At 43.2% G+C, this 21,436-nt stretch overlaps 1 protein-coding gene across 3 annotated transcripts; it reads left to right on the top strand.

The window, feature by feature from the left end:
• The first annotated feature begins 237 nt into the window (after positions 1 to 237).
• On the top strand, positions 238 to 17,262 carry pigh (phosphatidylinositol glycan anchor biosynthesis, class H). 3 transcript variants are annotated; one of them, XR_011888664.1, is made up of 6 exons: positions 238 to 441; positions 5,407 to 5,616; positions 10,443 to 10,526; positions 11,115 to 11,231; positions 15,370 to 15,621; positions 17,161 to 17,254. XR_011888664.1 is itself a non-coding variant. In XM_072276530.1 (5 exons), exons 1-4 carry the CDS (start codon positions 268 to 270, stop codon positions 11,196 to 11,198), a joined length of 549 nt encoding a protein of 182 aa, XP_072132631.1. In that variant the 5' UTR covers positions 238 to 267; the 3' UTR covers positions 11,199 to 11,231; positions 15,370 to 17,262. The 3 variants fall into 3 exon arrangements, 2 of the variants coding, with proteins under 2 accessions (XP_072132631.1, XP_072132545.1); XM_072276530.1 differs by having other exon boundaries at positions 10,446 to 10,526; positions 15,370 to 17,262; XM_072276444.1 differs by having other exon boundaries at positions 15,370 to 17,262.
• The last annotated feature ends 4,174 nt before the right edge of the window (positions 17,263 to 21,436 follow it).

The raw sequence follows: 21,436 nt of genomic DNA, 5'->3' as shown, positions 1-21,436 counted from the left end.
TCTTCACCAACACTTTCACAGAGGCAGTAAGAGTCCACCTCATGGGGGATGCTCAGAAAAGTGAATAAGTATCAACAATGCGGTAAAATGACCCTTGCAGCACACACAAAATGCTGGCGGAACTCAACATCTTGTATAAAAATGAATAACCTTGCAGGTGATAAAGTTTGCAAAGATGCCACGACAGGTGCAGGTTGCGACCACGTGACCTTCCACCGAGCCACGCGACAACTTGACGTCACGCGGCAACGCTGGTGGGTGAGAGGAATGGCGGCGCCATTCAGGAACATTAACGGCCGCGACATCGTCTTCAGTCAAGAGGATCACTCTCCGCTCTGCCGCGAATTCACCGTCATCTCTCCGAAGTTATCGCTGCGGTCTGTTCTCGGGTACACCGCCTTCATCTGGCTCATCGCCTACTCCATCTTCTACCGCACGCAGGTGAGCGGAGAGAGGGGCGCGGCGATTGGTTGAACAGAGCCGAATCGGATGATGGTGTGCTAGTCCTCTAATGTTTGGTCCGGGGCCGTGTCAGTCAGCGCCTTGCCCCGCCCACTGACTATAAAACGGCTTTCGCAGATTCAAGATACAGACAACTGCGCGCAGTTGTGATTTCCGGGTAGTTGAAAGTGAATCCCTTCACCTTGCCAGTGGACATTACCAGATTGATGAAAGCACATTGTCACTCTCTAAGAAATTGATCTCTTGTACGATAATGATCAGAATCAGGTTTAATATCACCGGCTTATATCGTGAATTATGTTGCTTTGCGGCAGCAGTGCATTGCAATATATTAAACAACTATAAATTACAGTATGAAATATATTTAGATGGAGCAAAAAGAAGAAAAAATAGTAAGGTAGTGTGCATGTGTTTATTCAGAAGTCTGATAGTGGTGGGGAAGAAGTACAATATGTAAAAAAAATATAAATTATAACAAAAAAAGTTAAAAAAAAAGATAAATAAGTGACATAAAAATAGTGAGGGAGTGTTCATGGGTTGTTTCATTGTCTGTTCAGAAATCTGATGGCGGAGGGGAAGAAGCTTTTCCTAAAAATGTTGAGCGTGTGTCTTCAGGCTCCTGTACCTCCTCCTTGATGTAGCAATGAGAAGAGGGCAAGCCCTGGGTGATGGGGGCCCTTAATGATGGATGCCAATTTGTGAGGCGTCACCTTTTGGAGATGCCCTTGATGCTGGGGAGGCTAGTGCCCACGATGGAGCTGGCTGAGTTTGCAACTGTCTGCAGCTTTTTCTGATTTTGTGCCAGAGGCCCTTCCATACCAGAAGGTGATGCAACTCGTTAGATTGCTGTCCTTGATACATTTGTGGAAATTTGCTAGCTTCTTTGGTGATTACCAAGTGTCCCTCAAACTAATGAAATATAGCCACTGTTGTGCCTTCTTTGTAATTGTATCAATATTTTGGGCCCAAGATAGATCTTCAGGGATGTTGACGCTCAAGAACTTGAAACTGCTCATCCTTTCCACTTCTGATTCCTCAACTTCCCTTTCCTGAAGCCCACAATCAGTTCCTTGGTCTTACTGATGTTGAATGCAAGGCTGTCGTTGCGACACCACTCAACCAGCTGTTGTATCTCACTCCTGTACACCTCCTTGTCACCATCTGAAATCCCGCCAACAATAGTAAATTCATAGATAGTTTGAGCTGCCCCTATGCACAGGGTAGTTGTGTTTGTAGAGAGAGGAGAGCATTGGGCTAAGTACGCTGCCTTGAGTTATGCCAGTGTTGATTGTCAGCAAAGAGAAGGTGTTATTTCTGATCTGTGTTGCCCATGATCTTCCGATGAGGAAGTCAAGGATCCAGTTGCAGAGGGAGGTACAGAGGCCCAGGTTTTGCTGCTTGTCGATTAATACTGTGGGTGTTGAACACTGAGCTGTAATCAATAAACAGAAGCCTGACATAGGTATTGCTATTGTGTAGGTGAGCCAAGACTGCGTGGAGAGCCAGTGAGATTGCATCTGCTGTAACCTTTATTGTGATAGGCAAATTGCAGTGGGTCCAGGTCCTTGCTTAGGCAGAAGTTGATTCTGGCCATGATCAACCTCTCAAAGCACTTCATCACAGTCGATGTTAGTACAATTGGATGAGAGGCACTGAGGCAGCTCAGTGGTGGTCTTGGGTACTGGTGTGATTGTATTATGCAGCTATCTTACTCACTGGGTACAGTTTGTAATCTTCATTAGTTCCTCTAAACCAGATGTTCTATTGACTTCGCAGTTATGAACTCTTCACACAGCCGACTTGATAATGACATTGGCCCCTCATTGTCTGTCCACACCCCACTTTTTCTGTAACTTTAACATTATATTCTGCATTTTGTTAATGCTTTCCCTTTTGTTATCCAGAAGTACTGATATTGTGAGAAGATCTTTTTCACTGTACCTTGATACATGTGGCAATAATATACCAGTACACTTGATTCTAGTTCATTGGGACTAGTATATTTTGGCCCAAATAAGCAGCTGCCCCAATTAGCCAAAGTTTCATGGAAATTGGTAAAAAGGTATAAAAAAAGACAAACTACCGTTTACCCGAGTAACAAGTTAGCTATTTAAATGAAACACAGAACAAATTAGAACACTCACCAATACCACTACAGTGCTATAAAACTGTGTATTAATTTGATGGAGGATTTCATCTAGTGCACTCTGCTATGTTCTTTTGATTGACTGAAAATGAACAAAATCAATGTAAACACCCAATAGACTGCCTTCGTACAATACTTTCAGTGGTTACATCCACCACATATTGATTTCCACTGAATATTCAAGATGATTGTCTGCACCTTGAAATTCTTTGTAGTTCCTAACTAGTTGAATTAGTGAAATTCTTTCATTTTCATTCCCGGCCATTTTTGGTATCTTCAAGCCTGAATGCTTGAAACTTCAGTGAGGAAAAAGGTTCCGAATTGTCTTAGTGCTTATTTCTCGCCAATTATCAGTGACAAGAATCACTGTTTTTTGAATACAAACACACACAACTGATGCTATTTAAAAACTGTTTGCTCTAAGTATAGCGTGGTGTCTCATGGACACACGTGCACACAACTGATGCTAGAAACTGCTGGGCAGTTGTCCCAATTAAGAGGCATCATGTCCCAAATAGGCTGTTTAAGAGTTGTCCCAAATAAGTGGCTGCCTTGATTAACCAATAGCCCAGTTAACCAGAATCCACTGTACTAGAGAAGTGATAGGATGATTCGCAGTGGGCAGTAATTGCTGAGAGTGGAAAGTTGGGAAAGAGGGCACTGCCTGGAGAATTGTGCTTATCTGATAGTTGTTGTTGTCGTTCGTCCATCGTTGACGTCGATGAGGACCTCGACACCATTATGATGATGTCAAGACTAGCACGTGATTTGGATTTAAGTGAGGGAGAGTTGCGCAGCGTCAGCCTCACTCTCTCTTCCCAATTCCCATCTGGATCCAGTGGCAAGACAAGAGTCGAGACGGCTGGAAATGGGACTAGGCGCAGTGGATGACCAGGACGTTTTCTGTGTCTTGTCGTGCTCGACACGTTCCACGACGCTTGCAGAGACCGCCTTCTTGACCATTGGACCTTCCATAGGTCTCGTCCGCTCAATCCGCCAGAGTCTGTCTTCACATGCTGGGATAGACAACTCTCTATCACACTGAGGGTTTGAAACCCGTCGGCTACCCTCACCTGGTTTGGCCGGCTTGTCGAAGCCGTTGCCCGGGGTGTGGCCGCTGTCGCATGCAAACAGCTACGGGGAGCCACAAGTGAGAGCTGAGTGCCAGGTGGGGACCAAAGGTGGACTAACCGCCCTGAAAAGGACGCGACATGTTCCCCCACCAGAGGTGCTACCCCTCCCTGACACCCCATACACCCCTTATCTGATAGAATAAGGAAATGAAGGAAAAGCACAGCACACTTGGTTTATCCTAGCAGAACAACATCCATCCCATTTCTACTTCTTCCATGAAACCCCATTCTCTTTACACATGCCTATCAATACCCCTTGGATTTGTTTGCAACTTCCCTATACTGTATTACAGTAGCCAATTAATCTACCAACTTGTCATTGCAATATGGAAGCACTGCTGAAAGCCTACATAGTCGCAGCGTGCACGGACAGCACCGACTGTGAAGATTGAGCCAAGCTCTTAGTTTTTGTGAAATTGTAGTTGCTGAGTAATGTCCTGGTTTAGAGCAACCAGTGAAGGGTTACATGTGACTGAGATCACTGTGTAAGGCAGACCTGGGACTATCATTGAAAGGCTAGCTGGTGAGCACTAACTAACCATGGGACACAAGATGATTTAGACAAATGGAAAGCTAATGGTCCAGGAGACAGAATTAAACTGATAACGTGGGAACACTTCCTGGTATAAAATACATTCTCATGTCAAAACACAAACCAGACTGAGCACATCTTTTTAATCTCTAATTAGCTTTTATTGGTATTCCTTTACTGACTAAAACAGAAACATGCAATATAGGAGTTGGAGGAGGTCATTCAGTCCCTCAAGCCTGCTCTTCCATTTAATATGATCTTCCATCTACAATGGTAGTGAATTCCACACATTCAGTATCCTCTGAGTGAAGAAATCCAGTTGCAAGTCATTTTAACTCTCCTTCACATTCCCTCACCAAGCTGCCTACCCCTCAGCTTTCTCCATTGCTACGAAGAAGGCAAGTGCAAACTGGAACAACAAAAATTAGTATTCCACCTTGATAAATTACAACCCAATGGAATGAATCAATTGCAGGTAACCCACAGCCCGTGTAGTTCCTCCAAGCATGCACCCACATGTCTCAGGATTCAGATTCATTTATTTATCACACATACATGTACATTAGAACATCAAGTGAAATGTGTTGTTTGCGGTAACAACCAACAAAACCTAAGGATGTGCTTGGGACAGCCGGCAAGTGTCTCCACATACTCACACATTCTGTGTTAAATCAGTCTGATGAACCTTTACTGTAATCCTCTTACCCCCCCCCCGCCCCTCCCATAGCCTGCTTATTCTGTCTTAGCAACGAGACCAAAACTGCACACAACACTCTTAACTGTGGTCTCAACAAAGTTAGTCAGAAGGCCGTGTCTGCTTTGTTCTCAAAACTGGTTTCGCACTTTACACTTATTGATGCATTGTAATTTTTTTTTTGTTTTTTATAATTTTAACAAGAACATCATTCAGGATGGCCCAAAATTTGAGCAAGAGAAACATGTTAAATTGTTGCATGGAAATGACAGAATAATAAGGTATAAACCCTTGCTTATGATGTGTGGGGTAGAAAATGGTACTGCTCAGGCATAGGAATGTGGACGCACAGTGCTGGTTGGAGTAGAGTTTACAATGCGTCTGTCAGCATGTCATAGAGACAAACTTGATACTTCATATGTGGAATTGATTTTTGCAGAACACTTCAGTGCTCTCAGCTACCATTATCATCACTCTCCTTGGAATGATTCTGCACCTTCATTTTTGTAAAGTCGATCAGGAATCCATGCTGATTATTGGATCGATTGGAGTCCAAATGAACACCTTGTATGCCTCGGGCAGAGAGCACGTGAATTTCATTGAGATGAAGAAAGTGAAGGATATTGTGATCAATGAAGGCTTTTATATGGTAAGTGAAGCAGAGACTGATTACCATTAATTTTCAGCAGCAAAGGAGCTATGAATACAGCAACTGAAAGTCAGACTTTAGAATTTGATGCTTGAGCAAATCCTTCATCAGGGATGTTACTATGGGTGTGGAGTTTTAACTGGATCTTTAATGTTTTCCTAATTCCATCTTTACAGATTGCAAATGTTCAAAAATGAGAACAAAATATCTGGCAGAACGGAAGTTCTCCTTCGGACTAAAGGCAATCCTATGACATTTTAGATGCAATAATTCAGGAGAAATTTAAGTGGGATCAGTGTGGATTGATAAGGGAGAAATGTTCTGAATTTGTAAGGGATAGTAAACTATGTCATATTGTTGACTGAGTTTCGTTTTAACAATGTAATAGAGTGGAGTGCAGTTGTTCAAAGTTGAAAGTAAATTTATTATCAAAGTGCATATATGTCTCTGTTTACAACACAGATCCATTTTCTTTTGGGTATATACTCAATAAATTCATAATAGTATAATAACCATAATAGAATCAATGAAAGACCGCACCAACTTGGGCGTTCAACCCATGTGCAAATACGAAAAGAAAGAAATAATAATAAATGACAAATAAATATTGAGAACATGAGATGAAGAGTCTTTAAAAGTGAGCCCATTAGTTGTGGGAACATTTCAATGATAGGACAAGTGAAGTTATCCCCTTTGGTTCAAGAGCCTGCTGGATGAGGAGTAATAACTGCTCCTGAGCCTGGTGGTGTGTGTCCTAATGCTCCAGCACCATCTTCCTGATGGCTGCAGCAAGAAGAGAGCATGTGGTGGGGGTCTCTGACGATGGATGCTGCTTTCCTGCAACAACACTCCATGTAGATGTACTCAATGGTGGGAAGGGTTTTACCTGTGACTGACTAGGCCAAATCTTTTACTTTATGTAGAGTTACTAAAATAAGACTTTTGAAAGTTAGAAATTAAGGTGATGTTAAAATGTTCATTTAAAACTTTAAAGATCATTAAAGGACTTGAGTTCTAGAGAGAGATTGGGCAGGCTCGGACTTTATTCTTTGAAATGTTAGAAACTGAGAGTTGACTTTGTAAATGATTTTATACATGAGGGGTATAGTTACATAGAAAACCTACAGCACAATACAGGCCATTCGGCTCAAAAAGCTGTGCCGAACATGTCCCTACCTTAGAAATTACCTAAGGTTACCCATAGTCCTCTATTTTTCTGAGCTCCATGTACCTGTCCAAGAGTCTCTTAAAAGAGCCTATCGTATCCACCTCCACCACCGTCGCCGGCATCCCATTCCACGCACCCACCACTCTGCGTAAAAAAAACTTACCCCTGATACTGTATCTCCTCTATACTTACTTCCAGGCACCTTAAAACTGCGCCCTTTCGTGTTAGCCATTTCAGCCCTGGGAAAAAGCCTCTGAAGTTATGGTGGATGCACACTGTTTTTCTCAGGGAAAGGGAATTAAGAATTAGGGGGCATAGGTTTAAGAGGGGAAAGGTTTAAATAGAAACTGAAGGGCAACTTCTTTATTCCGAGGTGATGTGCGTATGGAATAAGCTACCAAAGCATGTAGTTGAAGCGGGTACAATAACAACATTTAAAAGTGTTTTGTATAAGTACCTATATAGATTGGAATGGTTCAGAGAGATGTGGACAAAACACAGGCAAATGGGACTATCTCCAGTGGGTACATTGGTTGGAATGGACAAATTGGGCTGAAGGGCCCGTTTCCTGCTGTATTACTCTATGACTAAATCAACAGTAGTAAGGGTTCTGAAGTGTGGAAATATAACAAAATCAACAACACTCTGTATTACTGTATGACTAAATCAACATTAGTAAGGGTTCTGAAATGTGGAAATATAATGTAGAAGGTGACAGATGGTACTGGGAGAATCGGAATCAGATTTAATATCACTGGTATATGTGGTGAGATATGTTGTTCTGCTGTAGCAGTACAGTGCAATACATAATAATAAAAAACTATAAATTACAATTATATAGATAGGTAGAGAGAGAGAGATTACAATTAATTGGAACACATTTGGACTGGTACATTTTGGTGGCTGCCCTAATTAGCCATAGATTCATGGAAATAGGTAAAGAGGTATAAAAATACAAATCACTATTTAACAGAATAACTAATTATGTATTTAAATGAAATATATGAACAATTCAACAATTATGTTGGCACGTGACCAAGTGGTTAAGGTGTCGGTCTAGTGATCTGAAGGTCGCTAGTTCGAGCCTCAGCTGAGGCAGCGTGTTGTGTCCTTGAGCAAGGCACTTAACCACACATTGCTCTGTGACAACACCAGTGCCAAGCTGTATTGGCCCTAGTGCCCTTCCCTTGGACAACATCGGTGGCGTGGAGAGGGGAGACTTGCAGCATGGGCAGCCTCCTGCACCCTTGAAACCTTCCAAGGCGCAAATCCATGGTCTCACGAAACTAACGGATGCCTATAAATGAACAATTCAAAACAAGTTAGAACACTACCAATACTACTACAGTACTATAGAATTGTATTAGTACCGAATAGCTATCGATGGAGGAACTCATTCAGTGTAATTTTGGTTGTGCTGCTCTGTTTGTTTGACTGTAAATGACCAAATTCAGCACAGATATCTAGTACAGATACTAGACTGCCTTTGTACAATGTTTTGAATGATTGCATCCTCCAAATCTTAAACTTAATTGTAACTTTCAAGATGATTGTCAATGTCTTCAAATTCTTCGTATTTCCTAACTTGTTGAAGTAGTGAAATTGTTTCATTTTCTCTCTCGGCCGTTTCTGGCATCTCCAAGCCTAATGCTTGAAACCGTGTTGAGAAAAACAGTTCAGAATGGCTTATTTATCTGCAACTATCAGTGACAACAACCACTGCTTTGTGAACACAAACACACACAACTAACACTATTTTAAAAACTGATTGCTTTAAGCACAGTGTAGTATCTAATGCCCACACAAGTGCATGCAACTGACATTAGTTAAAAACTGTTTAGCAACAGGCTCCTGTCCCAATTAAGTGGGAGAGAATATGTAAATTAAATAAGCAGTGATAAAAAAAGGTAGTGAAATCTGTTGAGAGGTGGCAGGGAATGTTCGAAAGGAAACAGAGTGAAATGTAGGAGGTGTCACTTAGCTTTTTTGTTCAAAAACTCACAGACATAAAAGGAAAAGTTTTGCAGATCCAAGTCTTAGAACTTGATAGATTAGTTAAAAAGTGGTACAAGAGAACAAGAAAAAATGCATAAGGTTGGAAAATAATAATTATTCTGGAGAGTAAGAAGCTAAAAAGGATTGCATGTATATCTGAGAAATTAGTCAAGAGATAGGGAGCAGAATAGAACTAATTGGACCACTCTTTCAAGGGGCTAGCACAGTTTTAATCAACTGAATGGCTTTCACCTGTACTTTCCCATTTCAAAATACAATTGCTGCTGAAAATCTGAATTAAAAACAAGCTGAAAAAGGATCTAGTGCTTTTCTGGCGTGTATGACGAATAAACCCCTCTCGGGCTTTTAGCTTGTTGTCAACAGACAAGCTGTTGACAGTTTGCAGCAGCATTTGTGGAAGAAAGCTTGGATTATGTTTCAGTTCATAACCTTTTGCAACAACTGGTTGTGAATAATTTTCCTCGTTGTGCTGTTTTCTGGACAGTAAGTAGAATGTTAGCTTTCTGAGCCTGAAACTGGCATTTAGAAGCTCATTCCAGTCAAAGGTAATGAAGTGGGAGGATCACAATTAAATAATGGATGCAGTTTTGGTGTAAATGTTGGAATTCCTCTTGTAAGGCTCAGATCTTTTTCACATCAAGGACATTTTTGACTGAGTGAGGCATCAAAGGGTCCCAGTTAAGCAAGTTAATTATAATCTGGATAACTACCCAGGGGTGGTTGTAATATTTAGCAAGGAATACTGCTGAAACAGGTTAATGATAATCAGGCGATAGCTCCTCAGTGGTGGTTTTCATACTAGCAGAAAGGAAAATGGTTGTGGATATTGGAAGCCGAGCAGAATCAGGTTTATCATTACTAACTTATTTGATGTGAAGTTTGTTGTTTTGTGGCAGCAGATGTAAAAACTACGATAAATTACAAAATAAATAGTGGAAATAAAAGGTAGTATTCCTGGAGAGACCACCGAGGAAATTTCTCAGTGGTGGCCTGCATAGTCATCTTTAGCTGCCTCACCACTGATTTCTTGACTATAAGGTCAGAAATGTTTGATGGCATTTTCAGAGTTTGCTCAGTTCAAGTAACAATCTGTCAGAAATTGAAGCAGTTTATGACCAAGTGCACCAATGGACCACATCCAGATTTAAGCTACTCCAGAGCTATGGGCATTTCCAACAAGACTGAATCCATGCACCTTCACTATCATCAGCAGTGCTGAACCTCCCACTGTAAACCTGACTGGGAAGCTGGGAAGTGTGAGTTTGGGATCAGTAATCAGAAACCCAACTGGTTCAGCTACATGAATACATTGGGTTTTAGAGCATATCAGAGGCAGACTATTCTGTAGTGAGTGGTCTCCTCTTCATTTTCCAGATCTCCTCTGTCTCACAAATAAGCAGTACTCGTCCCTTGCTTGGATGTGTGTAGTTTCATTAACACCATGGGAGTATCTTAACAAGGTAGACTCATTAATGTAGTGTTTCACCATGCTCAGGGATATGGGCAAAAATTGCTAACCATTCCAATGTTGTCCATATCTCAAGGATGAATTGAAATCAATCAGGTAGTCCAGCATTTTGAGAAACATGGGAGGGGGGAGTTAACAAGGGACCTATTGTGTAAATTATTTTTCTTTTTGCAGCAGAAGGTCATCTACTACTTGTGTATACTACTGATTGACCCAGAGAGCCCTAGAGGAGTGTCTGAAGTGGTGCCAGTGTTCCAGGTAAATTGCAGGAAAGTCAAATGGTTGTGTGTAATATTGCCCTCCTCTGTGTGGAAGTCGTAAGTGCCACTTGCACAGCTACTGTACTGGGAATAGACTTGGGAGTAAGTTGGTCACAGACTTCTACCCTGATGATTTCTCCATCCTGGTGCACAAACGCCACATTCAACTCAGCTGTGTCTGTTGTACTGCCCAAGTATTCAACAGTAGGCCTTCCAGATGCAACAGTCTATTCATTAATGAAAGGAAAAAGGCATGTACAACATCTTTCTCTGTGCCATTGTATGTCTGACTTGCTATTTCCCTGGATCTCTTGTCTGTTCCACCTTGTTGGTGATTTTTTATTATTCCTATAGAAATTATTATTACTACATAAATCATGGAGGCCAAGTCTCTGAATATGTTTAAGAAAGAGATGGTTTTCTCGATTCAAGAAGCTTCAATGTGTATGGGGAGAAAGTAGGGATATGGTATTGAGACAAAGGATGTGCCAGGATTTTGTTGAGTGACAGAGCAGGTGTGAACAGTTGAATGGCCAACCAAAAAAAATCCATGGTTCCTTAATGGATTCATCTTTCTTGTTTCAAGAGTGCAAAACCACGCCTAGATTGTCTGTCCCAAGTGTACAGAAGCTGTCAAGAAATCTTACAGAAGGCACAGGTTGATCAGTGAACTTATCACAGTTGAAGGGCAATCTGTTTCAAGGTAATGTTCTTTTTAATACTGTTTTGGTTGGTGTTTTGTGCAGAGTTGTGTGCAAACAATAACGTAGACTAACTGGTGTATCTTGATCAAGTTCCTTACACTTCCCTGTGTAGCCTTCACTAATCTGCATGAAGTAACAATATGTGACCAGTTCAAGTAGCACACTCTGAGTTCACTAAAACATGGTACTGGCTGAATTCTTAGAGCTTCATCTTAGAAGAAGAGAATGCTAGAGGAGATAATGAATTTGACAGAAAGGGAATGTCTTCTTGGCTGACTGTGGCTTGTCCTTATAAGCATGTCCCTTTCAGTACTATTGTCATCTCCCTTGGTCCAATCCCTCTCTTACCTTGACCTCCAAGAGATGGGAGAAAAAGAAATAGGACCTGATTTGAGCCCAAGGAAATAATGACCTGAACCCAGTAGACATGGTTGAATCCCCTCTAGCACAGGTCAGTTAGTGGACTCTCTTCCAACCTGCTTTTCTTCCCAAGCATTGTTTCACCCAAATACACGTTGTCTGCTCTCTCATCCCTTCCTGTGCAAGTTTTAAAAGACCATTTCTCACCAGATCCTCCACCTATTGACTGTCCCTAACAATGTCCTGTACAGCCATTAGTTCTTGTCATGTTTTCATGACTTCTCTGCTACTTCTGAAGTGTAGACCTCTCTAATTTCCCTTGCTGGCCTCAGAGCTGCACTTTATAACACTATACTCTTTCACCTTTACTCTTGTCTGCCACGTCCTCCACCCTATTCCCAACCCTCCCCCTGTATCACCCCCATATTACGCGTGCTGCTCCTTGGAAAGGACATGAACTGGTCTTCCACCTGCATGTTCACTAACCCGTTCTCTCTTTCACTAAAGCTATTGCTACTTTCTGCTGCTGAGCTTCTAATTGGTGATTTAACCATGTCAGTGATTTGCATTGAATCATCTAGGAAGCATCCATTCTATACCAATCACATGTGCACTGCATGGGTCTGAAGTGGCTTGCAATGTCTCTACCGGGTTAACTCACTAAACAGCAATAAAGTACAAGAATTGCTGCCCTTTTTGCCGTGCTTCACTTAATTGTTTTTCTTTGAACTTTGTATTCTGTTAGTGCTTACACAGCTTATTCTTTATATTTATATATATAAGCAAGAATTCTAAAAACCTAAGTTGATTGGTATTGATAGTTAATGTTAAGTAACCAGTTCCAGTGGTTCACCTAATTTTACAACTGCCAACACCAAGCAGCTGTTCAGCACTGACTGGCACTGTGAAAGTACAAGTTAAGTAAGATCTTTAATCGCAAAACCTAATTATGTTATTGAAGCTGCTAAATTCGTCCATTTGCCAGAATCCAGAGTGTTATCGTGTAGAAGAGCATTCTGTGGAACTGGGCTCAATAGAAACATAGAACATAGAAAATAGGTGCAGGAGTAGGCCATTCGGCCCTTCGAGCCTGCACCGCCATTCATTATGATCATGGCTGATCATCCAACTCAGAACCCCGCCCCAGCCTTCCCTCCATACCCCCTGACCCCCGTAGCCACAAGGGCCATATCTAACTCCCTCTTAAATATAGCCAATGAACTGGCCTCAACTGTTTCCTGTGGCAGAGAATTCCACAGATTCACCACTCTCTGTGTGAAGAAGTTTTTCCTAATCTCGGTCCTAAAAGGCTTCCCCTCTATCCTCAAACTGTGGCCCCTCGTTCTGGACTTCCCCAACATCAGGAATAATCTTCCTGCATCTAGCCTGTCCAATCCCTTTAGGATCTTATACGTTTCAATCAGATCCCCCCCTCAATCTTCTAAATTCCAACGAGTACAAGCCCAGTTCATCCAGTCTTTCTTCATATGGAAGTCCTGCCATCCCAGGAATCAATCTGGTGAACCTTCTTTGTACTCCCTCTATGGCAAGGATGTCTTTCCTCAGATTAGGGGACCAAAACTGCACACAATACTCCAGGTGTGGTCTCACCAAGGCCTTGTACAACTGCAGTAGTACCTCCCTGCTCCTGTACTCGAATCCTCTCGCTATAAATGCCAGCATACCATTCGCCTTTTTCACCGCCTGCTGTACCTGCATGCCCACTTTCAATGACTGGTGCATAATGACACCCAGGTCTCGTTGCACCTCCCCTTTTCCTAATCGGCCACCATTCAGATAATAATCTGTTTTCCTATTTTTGCCACCAAAGTGGATAACTTCACATTTATCCACATTAAATTGCATCTGCCATGAATTTGCCCACTCACCCAACCTATCCAAGTCACTCTGCATCCTCTTAGCATCCTCCTCACAGCTAACACTGCCACCCAGCTTCGTGTCATCTGCAAACTTGGAGATGCTGCATTTAATTCCCTCATCCAAGTCATTAATATATATTGTAAACAACTGGGGTCCCAGCACTGAGCCTTGCGGTACCCGACTAGTCACCGCCTGCCATTCTGAAAAGGTCCCGTTTATTCCCACTCTTTGCTTCCTGTCTGCTAACCAATTCTCCACCCACACCAATACCTTACCCCCAATACCGTGTGCTTTAAGTTTGCACACTAATCTCCTGTGTGGGACCTTGTCAAAAGCCTTTTGAAAATCCAAATATACCACATCCACTGGTTCTCCCCTATCCACTCTACTAGTTACATCCTCAAAAAATTCTATGAGATTCGTCAGACATGATTTTCCTTTCACAAATCCATGCTGACTTTGTCCGATCATTTCACCGCTTTCCAAATGTGCTGTTATCACATCCTTGATAACTGACTCCAGCAGCTTCCCCACCACCGACGTTAGGCTAACCAGTCTATAATTCCCCGGTTTCTCTCTCCCTCCTTTTTTAAAAAGTGGAGTTACATTAGCCACCCTCCAATCCTCAGGAACTAGTCCAGAATCTAACGAGTTTTGAAAAATTATCACTAATGCATCCACTATTTCTTGGGCTACTTCCTTAAGCACTCTAGGATGCAAACCATCTGGCCCTGGGGATTTATCTGCCTTCAATCCCTTCAATTTACCTAACACCACTTCCCTACTAACATGTATTTCGCTCAGTTCCTCCATCTCACTGGACCCTCTACTATTTCTGGAAGATTATTTATGTCCTCCTTAGTGAAGACAGAACCAAAGTAATTATTCAATTGGTCTGCCATGTCCTTGCTCCCCATAATCAATTCACCCGTTTCTGTCTGCAGGGTCCTACATTTGTTTTTACCAGTCTTTTCCTTTTTACATATCTATAAAAGCTTTTACAGTCCATTTTTATGTTCCCTGCCAGTTTTCTCTCATAATCTTTTTTCCTCTTCCTAATTAAGCCCTTTGTCCTCCTCTGCTGAACTCTGAATTTCTCCCAGTCCTCAGGTGAGCCACTTTCTCTGGCTAATTTGTATGCTTCTTCCTTGGAATTGATACTATCCCTAATTTCTCTTGTCAGCCAAGGGTGCACTACCTTCCTTGATTTATTCTTTTGCCAAACTGGGATGAACAATTGTTGTAGTTCATCCATGCAACCTTTAAATGCTTACCATTGCATATCCACCGTCAATCCTTTAAGTGTCATTTGCCAGTCTATCTTAGCTAATTCACGTCTCATACCTTCAAAGTTACCCCTCTTTAAGTTCAGAACCTTTGTTTCTGAATTAACTATGTCACTCTCCATCTTAATGAAGAATTCCACCATATTATGGTCACTCTTACCCAAGGGGCCTCTCACGACAAGATTGCTAATTAACCCTTCCTCATTGCTCAAAACCCAGTCCAGAATAGCCTGCTCTCTAGTTGGTTCCTCGACATGTTGGTTCAAAAAACCATTCCGCATACATTCCAAGAAATCCTCTTCCTCAGCACCTTTACCAATTTGGTTCACCCAATCTACATGTAGATTGAAGTCACCCATTATAACTGCTGTTCCTTTATTGCACACATTTCTAATTTCCTGTCAATAGATACTAGTATTTCAATTGAGCGTAATGCCCAATAAAGTCAGTCAGTTGGCCATCCTTAGGGTCTAGTTTTGCCCACTGAACTCTATCCCAGCCAGAGGACCATTAAAGGAGGAAAAACTGGTAATGGAGGATACAGATAAATACAAGTGTGTGCTTGAGAAACATCTCTGCCAGAGAATAATGTGGAATTTTTCTCTTTCAGGTAGAGATCCAGATCAGGGAAGATATTTTAAAAAATACCCTTTTAAAATATTTGCACCAAAGGACACTTGCAACCAATTAGCAGAAAGCTTTGAAAACTTGCCACAGCTTGCAAGAGGTGGGCCTAGCAGCTACAAAGCACCAAGCCACTGTCCATTGGCGCTACTGATGACTGCAGTGTTGATGGGATATATCGTGAAGAACGTTTTCTTCCTTACTTTGAAAATACAGCAAAACATTGGATATAGAATTGGTGAGAGAGTTACAGCACAAAGGATTTTTTTCCCCCCAAGTTGTAGTAATAAAGAAAAGTTTTCATTCGTGATCTAAGGATGTGCCAGAACACTTTGCAGCCAAAGAAGTGCTTTTGGAATGTATCCACTGTTGAGTTTTACACAGTGATCTCCCGCAAGGTGATGTGTTGTGTTGGTTGAGAGTCAAAACATTGACCGTACCAGAGAGAAGCTTCTTCTGGTCCTTGTTGAAATACTAGCACATGATCAACTTAAGTGATTAAATAGGGTTTTAATAGTTCATCTGAAAAGCTGTGCATTTGATACTGTAGCAACCCCTTCCATATTGAAGCAGAGGTCAGCAAACATTATGTGCTCCGAAGTAAAGCTGCTAAAGAATTTCTTTATGGAAACCTGTACCTAATATTCCATCTACTGATATCTTATTGTTTGGTGTGTATCACACTATTGTTTTAATTATTTGTTTGGTAATGGAGGAGCTTCATTTTAAAACATTTTTTTGGGGTGGCAGTGGTGCAGTAGATATGCAGCCCTGTATCACTAACCATCCTGGTTCAGTTCTCACCTCTGATGTTGTCTTCCTCAGCTGCATTGGTTTCTCTCGAGTCCTTGTGTTCCCTCACACATTGCAAAGGTGGGTTAATTGGTCTCTGTAAATTGCTCCTTATTCCTGGTGGTGGCAGGAGGATCAGAGCTGATGGGAATTTGAGAGACAGTAGGTCACATGGAATATGACAAATGGAATCACCCTGAAAGACAGCATAGACTGTGGGCTGAATGATTTATATTGTAAAGAAATATGGAAAATGAATTTAAGGCTGAGTCTACATGTAATGGAATATTAGCTTGAGTGGGCCCTTGAGTGATGATTAAAGGCTAATTATGTTTAACAAGTATGGCAGTGCCACATGTTGTAATTAAAGAAGTCACAGCAGTCAACTTGTACTGAGACCTTCAACAGAAACTGAGTATATCTTGCTGTTGATGATGTAGTGCCCACCAAACTAGCTTCCCTACTGGGCTTGAAGATACAACATTGGCAGTGACTACCTAATTCTGTGTGCAAACAAGAAAGCAAAACCCCTTTTTATTCTGATCCTGTTCTCTGAAGCCAAAGTACTCCAGAATTTCCAGACAGCAGTGAACTCAGCTTTACTCGTGAAGTGAAACTGAGAACCTGGCTCTCTTAAACAGCCTGTGTAAAACAGCCAGACTGGAGGTTAGAATAAACACTGAAAGCGTCTGGTGCTTTCTGATGGGAAGCGCTGAAATGAAGTTACAGTCAATGTCTAGATGAGTATGGAAGTGATAGTATGTAAGTGCTGAGGTAAGCAGGTCGGAGATACAGAAGCCTGAAGGCACACACTCAGTGATTCAAGAACAGCTTCTTCCCCTCTGCCATCCCATTCCTGAATGGACTTTGAAGCTTTGGACACTACTCACTTTTTTTTAATATATGGTATTTCTGTTTTTGCATATTTTATCTGTATATTTATTATTTTTTATTTTATTTCTTTTTTTTTCTCTCTCTCTGCTAGATGATGTATTGCATTGAACTGCTGCTGCTGCTAAGTTAAGAAATTTCGCATCACATGCCGGTGATAATAAACCTGATTCTGATTCTGAAAAGCATTTAAAGAAATGGTATGACTTCCCCAGATGCGTGAATATGGGCTGTATGTTGCTTAAAATTACTGTTCCTTCATTTTGACACAAGTAGAGGGAGAATAGGTGGAGAAATGGGACTGATGGAAGTTCTCTGCAAAGCCACCATAGACCCACTGGGCTGAAAAGCCCATGTTGAAGGAAAACAACAGGAATTCTGCAGATGCTGGAAATTCAAGCAACACACATCAAAGTTGCTGGTGAACGCAGCAGGCCAGGCAGCATCTGTAGGAAGAGGTGCAGTCGACGTTTCAAGCGGAGACCCTTCGTCAGGGCTTCCTTCAGTTAGTCCTGACGAAGGGTCTCGGCCTGAAACGTCGACTGCACCTCTTCCTAGAGATGCTGCCTGGCCTGCTGCGTTCACCAGCAACTTTGATGTTGTGTTGAAGGAAAATAATGGATTTTGAGACAGACATAAACACACCCTTTCTCTTTCTATCCCCATCCCATGCCCTCAGCATAGACAATTTATCCTCACACTTGCCTCAAGCTTCACAAGCCTAGGATAACAATAAGGTCATTCATTGTCCTCTATTTAAGCTAAAACCATGAATAAGAGTATGGAGGGCAAGTAAGGGATGGGCTATTGTTTTGTGGTTCTGAGTGCAGCATCTCACTATGCTGGTGAAGAGAGTCCACCTCCTGCACAGGGTGGTACAGAGGTCATGTGTGCTCACTGACACCGAGTCAAAGCAACACTCACAACACGCTGGAGGAACTCAGCAGGTCGGGCAGCATCCGTGGAAAAGATCGGTCAACATTTCAGGCCGGAGGCCTTCGTCAGGACTGTAGGGGGAAGGGGCAGAGGCCCTATAAAGAATGTGGGGGGAGGGTGGGAAGGAGAAGGCTGGTAGGTTCCAGGTGAAAAACCAGTAAAGGGAAAGACAAAGGGGTGGGGGAGGGGAAGCAGGGAGGTGATAGGCAGGAAAGGTGAATAAGGAATAGGGGAAAGCACAATGGGTAGTAGAAGGAGGTGGAACTATGAGGGAGGTGATAGGCAGCTGGGGGAGGGGGGCAGAGTGAAATGGAGATAGGGGAAGGGAGGAGGAGGGAATCACCGTAAGTTGGAGAATTCTATGTTCATACCAAGGGGCTGGAGACTACCTAGACAGTATATGAGGTGTTGCTCCTCCAACCTGAGTTTAGCCTCATCATGGCAGTAGAGGAGGCCATGTATGGACATACCTGAATGGGAATGTGAAGCAGAGTTGAAGTGCGTGGCAACCGGGAGATTGTCTGTTTTGGCGGACGGAGCAGAGGTGCTCGACGAAGCGGTCCCCCAATCTGCGTCGGGTTTCACCGATGTAGAGGAGGCCACACCGGGAACACCGGATGCAATAGCTGACCCCAACAGACTCTCAAGTGAAGTGTTGCCTCACTTGGAAGTACTGTTTGGGGCCCTGAATGGTGGTAAGAGAGGAGGTGTAGGGATAGGCGTAGCACTTGCGCTTACAGGGATAAGTGCCAGGTGGGAGATCCGTGGAGAGGGACGTGTGGACCAGGGAGTTGCGGAGGGACCGATCCCTGCGGAAGGTGGAGAGGGAAAGATGTGTTTAGTGGTGGGGTCCTGTTGAAGGTGGCGGAAATTGCGGAGGATAATGTGTTGGATCCAGAGGCTAGTGGGGTGGTAGGTGAGGACAAGGGGAACTCTGTCCCTGTTGTGGTGGCAGGAGGATGGGGTGAGGGCCGAAGTGCGGGAAATGGAGGAGATGCGGGTGAGGGCATCATTGATGATAGCAGAAGGGAAACCACGATCCTTAAAGAAAGAGGACATTTGAGATGTCCTGGAATGGAAAACCTCATCCTCGGAGCAGGTGCGGCAGAGATGGAGGAACTGGGAATAGGGAATGGCATTTTTGCATGTGGCGAGGTGGGAAGAGGTATAGTTGAGGTAGTTATGAGAGTCAGTGGGCTTGTAGAAGATGTCAGTGGACAGTCTGTCTCCAGAGATGGAGACCGAGAGATCGAGGAAGGGGAGAGAAGTGTCGGAGATAGACCAAGTGAATTTGAGGGCTGGGTGGAAGTTTGAAGTAAAGTCGATGAAATTGACGAGCTCAGCATGGGTGCAGGAAGCAGCACCAATGTAGTCGTTAATGTAGCGAAGGAAAAGTTGGGGAGCAGTACCAGAATAGGTTTGGAGCACAGACTGTTCCACATAATCAATGAAGAGGCAGGCATAGCTAGGGCCCATGTGAGTTCCCATAGCTACAGCCTTGGTCTGAAGAAGGTGGGAAGAGCCAAAAGAGAAGTTATTGAGTGTGAGAACCAGTTCTGCCAACTGGAGGAGGGTTGTGGTGGTGGGGAACTGGTAAGGTCTTTTATCCAGAAAGTAGTGGAGGGCTTTGAGGCCTTCTTCATGGGGAATGGAGGTGTATAGGGATTGGACATCCATAGTGAAAATGAAGCGGTTTGGACCGGGGAACTGAAAGTTATTGAAGAGGTGGAGGGCAAGGGATGTATCCTGGATGTAGGTGGGGAGGGGCCGAACTATGGGTGACAAAATGGAGTCCAGGTAGGCAGATACAAGTTCGGTGGGACAGGAGCAGGCAGAAACTATGGGTCTGCTGGGACAGTCAGGCTTGTAGATCTTGGGGAGGAGGTAAAACCGAGTGGTACTGGGTGTGGGAATTATGAGTTTAGTGGCTGAGGACGGAAGGTCTCCAGAGTTGATAAGGGCGGTGATAGTACGAGAGACAATGATTTGATGTTTTTTGGTGGGGTCCTGTTCCAGGGGTAAGTAAGAGGAGGTGTCAGAAAGCTGCCGTTTGGCCTCAGTGAGGTAGAGGTCCGTCCGCCAGACTACTACAGCACCACCTTTGTCAGCCGGTTTGATGGTGAGGTTGGGATTAGTGCGGAGAGAGTGGAGGGCAGTGCGTTCAGAGGGAGTGAGGTTGGAACAGGGGAGAGGAGTGGTGAAGTTGAGACGGTTGATGTCTCGGCGACAGTTGGAGATAAAAAGATCAAGTGCAGATAGAAGGATTATTTTGTGTTTATGACACCGAGTCAATGTGGCCGTGCATCTGCTTTGTACATATTTATTACCATATGTGCTGTTGTGTCACCGTAAAGGTGACGGGGGGGGGGGGGAGGGGTCCCTTACTTTGTGACCAGACAACATATCCCTTTCAGAACCCCATATTGTTGAGGAGGAACATCCTCCTTCTGTTGGCCCACTGATTATGTCTGCTTCCAGATCATTTGGCTCTGGGTTTCCTGGTTAATGTCTCTTGGACAGGACGCGGAACTACAAATCAAACCTCCACACCAGTTGGGCATGTACCCTGTAGTGTTTGTATCACTGCTCAGCTGCAGTAGCAGCAGTGCACAGTCAGAAGCCAACTCCACTCTCAGACCCAGTAAAGATGACTAGCAGCATGGACTTCTCCTGGATGAAAGAGTGGGATCCTGAGGATGACACCAAGAGTCTACGAAGCAGGAGCTGAGACGCAGTGAGAGCTGGGAGATTTTAAAAGAGATGAGTCTTGGGACTTTCTGTTCAGTTTCATGTAGCAAGATCCTAAATTAGGTATATTTTCAAATTGTTAGTTGATATTTGATTGGGTAATCAGCTAATTGGTAGCAGTCATGCAGGCCAGCATTGGAGTGCAGAGATGAGGCTTTGGTTCAAGAGGTGGAGTAAATTGCCCAAGTGTAGGAAGTGAGATCGGCTCCCTAGAAAAAAAAATTTCGGTAGGTAGGCATAAGTAAGAACAAGTAAGGTTTTATTTTATTCTAATCATTGATTCAGCTTTAGTTCAGGAGGTTTTGGTGAATGGAGGCTATGGTGTGGTTTCCTTTTTATTGCATATTTAGAGCAGTGGAATGGCAGTCAGGGCAGTGGTGTACTCCTCTTGTAGGATGTGGGAAGTCAGGGGAACTGCGGTGTCATTGATGACTATACCTGAGAAAAGAACATGCTGCTGCAGCTCCTTACAGACCGTGTGGAGAGCTGAAGCTGGATGAACTCGGGGTCAATCAGGAGGCTGAGCAGTATATAGACAAGAATTACAAGTTACTAGGTAGTTACACCTAAATTGCAGGTAGCTGAGTGACTAAGAGAAAGGGAATAGGCAGTCAGTGCATGGTATCCTAGTGATGGTACCCCTCAATAACAAGTACATCATTTTGGATAGTGTTGTGGGGGAGATG

The sequence above is a fragment of the Mobula birostris genome, chromosome 1 (genome assembly GCF_030028105.1).
Source record: "Mobula birostris isolate sMobBir1 chromosome 1, sMobBir1.hap1, whole genome shotgun sequence".
Taxonomy (NCBI): domain Eukaryota; kingdom Metazoa; phylum Chordata; class Chondrichthyes; order Myliobatiformes; family Myliobatidae; genus Mobula; species Mobula birostris.
This window is presented reverse-complemented; position numbering and strand designations above follow the sequence as displayed.